Raw genomic sequence first — 3,354 nt, forward strand, 5'->3', positions numbered from 1 at the left:
ACATTATTCTAAAATATTAGTGATCACTTGATTTAATAACAAGATTAAAAGGAACCTAAACCAGTTGTCCAAATTATCTTATTAGGCGTTATTTTCAATTACATATTCCCTTTAAACATGCAATATGGTGATCATAAATAATAATAGAGTAAACATTAATATTGGAAGTAATTTAACAATAATAGCGTTAGTCAAATCAAATATAAAATTAACCTAATCATTATACTAGAAATATTAAAATAAAAATAAGTAATTAAATTAATTACTCACATTCCGCGCGTTCCTTTAAATTGCTACATCATGAATAAATTGTTAGTAACTTCAATAAAAAAATATTAATCAAATAGAAATTAAATTAAATTACTTCCTCCGTTACGCATTATGTACAACAAAGTTGCTTGCACAAACTCCAAGAAGAAATTTGTTAAGTGTAGATTAGTTTATGAGAGAGAAAACACCAAATTTAAAGTTTGGCTCCAATAGCCATATTAAGTTCCAAAAGAGCACTATAAATACACTACTACAGTCAAGGAAATTCTCTCTCTCTCTTCATAAATTAAAACCACCATAAATACACTACCAAGTTAGAATTAAATACAATCAGTTTACAATATACAAAATCAACATAATAATCATGGTTTAGTGGGTGGTCAAAGCAGCATCATTTGAAGGGTCAAGCTTCAGCACGTATTTGTGTTCTTTAGTTCATCAACTGCAAAAAAAAAAAAGACTAAAAAAATGGAAGAAGAAGATTTTGATCAGTTTTATGGGTTGGATCAATTATTGATGGAAGAAGTGGGATTACAACATCAAGATAACAACACAGATGCACAAAATGTGGCACAAGTCAGTAGTAGAAAGCAGCTTACACTGAATGGGAAAAGAAGTACTGTTGATGACATTTTATCAACACTACAAGATGATAATTTTACCAAGAGGTGCACAAACCAAACTAGCAAGAAAACATGGTGTTCACAGAAGCACAATCAACAGAATTTATGCAGATGTAAAGAAACAAAAAGAGAAGGGGGAGCTGATAGATGTCAAAACCAAAAAATTGGACAAAACTGGTCTTAAACTAAGGGAGTTCTCTGATGAATGACTGCAATCATTTCCACTGAGGCTAAGAACAACAAAAAGAAAATATGCAGCAGCCTTAAAGGTATCCCATGTCACCATTCACAGGCTGAAAAAAAGAGGGAAACTCAGAGTGCACACTAGCACCAACCATCCAGCTTTAAGTGATAACCATAAGGTGGAAAGGCTGCAATGGGTATTAAGCCATCTGACCCCTGCTACACCAACTCAAAATGCAACATTTGAGGACATGCATCATGTCATCCACATTGATGAAAAGTGGTTTTATTTGAGCCCGGAAACAAGGAAGTTCTACTTGTTACCAAAAGAAGAAGACCTACACAGACTTCAACAATCCAAAAGGTTTAAGATTAAGGTCATGTTTATGGCAGTCATTAGACACCCAATTCGTGGCAGAAATGGTGTTGTCATTCATGATGGAAAATATGGGATTTTCCCATTTGTGGTCAAGGAACCAGCTAAGAAATCAAGCAAGAATAGGCAAGCAGGGAATCTTGTCATAAAAGCAATTCAAAATGTGAATAAAGATGCAATCAGGGAAATGCTCTTCAACAAAGTCATACCAGCCATCATTTCAAAGTGGCCCTCATGCATGGATAAAAATATATGCATACAATGGGACAATGCAAGGCCACACAAAATCCCCCAAGATGAGGAGTTTCTGGCAGCAACAACACAACAAGGGTTCAACATCACAATGAAGTACCAACCCCCTCAATCCCCTGATCTTAATGTTTTAGATTTGGGTCTTTTCAACACAATCCAATCAATTCAATATGAACATTTTCCAAACAATGTGGATGAGTTAACTGAGAAAGTTGAAGAGGCATTTACTACATTTGATGCTAATGCAAACAAATACATTTGGCTATCATTGCAAAGTTGTATGACTGAAATTCTGAAGAAAGATGGTGGGAATAATTACATATTGCAACATATGAAGAAAAGATTATTGGACAGACAAGGGATTCTTCCAGAGAGGTTGGAAGTACCATATGAATTGGTTCAATCTGCTGTGAAGTACCTGAATGATAGGTTCAGGCCTTCACAGTACATCAACAAGAACCAGTTAATGAACATGAAATGGAAGTTGATGCAGATTAGGTGCAAGACAGTGTGTTATGGGGCAAAGTAAGTTTTTGGATTTAGGGCCTACAACCAGACTCCCACACATAACCATATGTAAGGGACTCAAACACACTTGTGGTTATGTGTAACTTTTGAGTAGTTCTTTTTTTTTTGTCCTTGTTTAATTTGTGTGTCAATGTATTTCATGTGAGTCTGGCAGTTAGAATAGGTCCCTTTTGTAAGGCAACTATGGTGTATCACTTGAAAAGAATGAATCATTCAATGAAAAACTTTTGAGTTGCTAATATTATTGCATTGTGTGTTTGAAATAAGGGTTCAAAAACTATGGTGTGAACATTCCATCAGAAGGTTTACAGTTTAATCACCACATACAAACCAAATATGGTTTCCTCAACACCAATGTCATACAACATAGGTGGAGCAAATCCATAATGCAATATGTTGATCATGTGAGTCCCTTCATCATATGGACCAAACAATGCAAACCTAAATGAAATGAGGGGGACTCTATACATAGGGTCCAAAAAGACTCTAATTCAGTGGAACATGATGCACATATAGTGATCTCTCAATAGTGATCATTGAGATCACAGCCCAAAAAAACCATAAAGTCATCATTCACCCATCAGCAAACCCTTCAAATAGCTAGGGACTCAAAACACAACCATAGGCAACAGGGTACCAACAACACCATCAGCAGGATACCAACAACATCAGCAACAGGATACCAAAAAAAAACAGGGTACCAACAAAATCAGCAACAACATCAACATCAACAACTAGGGACTCAAAACAATACACCCAACAATAACATTGGGTGATTGCAGATATGCATTCATACAGGGACATTAATCAGCCAACAATAATAGTTGCCAACCCACAATAAAAGCCAACAATACCAGCCAATAAAAGGGAAATTCAACAAGGGACTCAAAACAGTACCACCGAATAATAACAGTTGCCAACCAACAATAAAGCCAACAAATAATAATAGTAAACAAACAATATTAGCCAACAAAGAATAAAAGCCAACAAAAGCAGAAAAACAGCTAACAAACAATATCACCCACCAAACAATACCAGCCACCAAACAACACCAACCAACCAAAAATAACAGCCAACCAACAACATCAGGCCACTAATAAGAACAAGCAACCAACAACAAGA

General features: G+C 35.5%; 1 protein-coding gene across 1 annotated transcript; it reads left to right on the forward strand.

Annotated features, from left to right (window-relative positions):
• Positions 1-738: 738 nt before the first annotated feature.
• On the forward strand, positions 739-2,233 carry LOC110684935. The gene is made up of 2 exons (XM_021861377.1): positions 739-938; positions 1,186-2,233. The coding sequence occupies exons 1-2, from the start codon at positions 739-741 to the stop codon at positions 2,231-2,233; spliced, it is 1,248 nt and encodes a 415-aa protein (XP_021717069.1).
• The last annotated feature ends 1,121 nt before the right edge of the window (positions 2,234-3,354 follow it).

The sequence above is a fragment of the Chenopodium quinoa genome, unplaced genomic scaffold (genome assembly GCF_001683475.1).
Source record: "Chenopodium quinoa cultivar QQ74 unplaced genomic scaffold, ASM168347v1, whole genome shotgun sequence".
Classification (NCBI taxonomy): Eukaryota; Viridiplantae; Streptophyta; class Magnoliopsida; order Caryophyllales; family Amaranthaceae; genus Chenopodium; species Chenopodium quinoa.

Bases quoted from the DNA above. Each gene is read 5' to 3' on its own strand.
- LOC110684935 (XM_021861377.1), top strand. From the start codon at position 739: ATGGAAGAAGAAGATTTTGATCAGTTTTATGGGTTGGATCAATTATTG. The intron at 939-1,185 runs GTGCACAAACCA...CACCATTCACAG, and splicing joins GATGATAATTTTACCAAGAG to GCTGAAAAAAAGAGGGAAAC.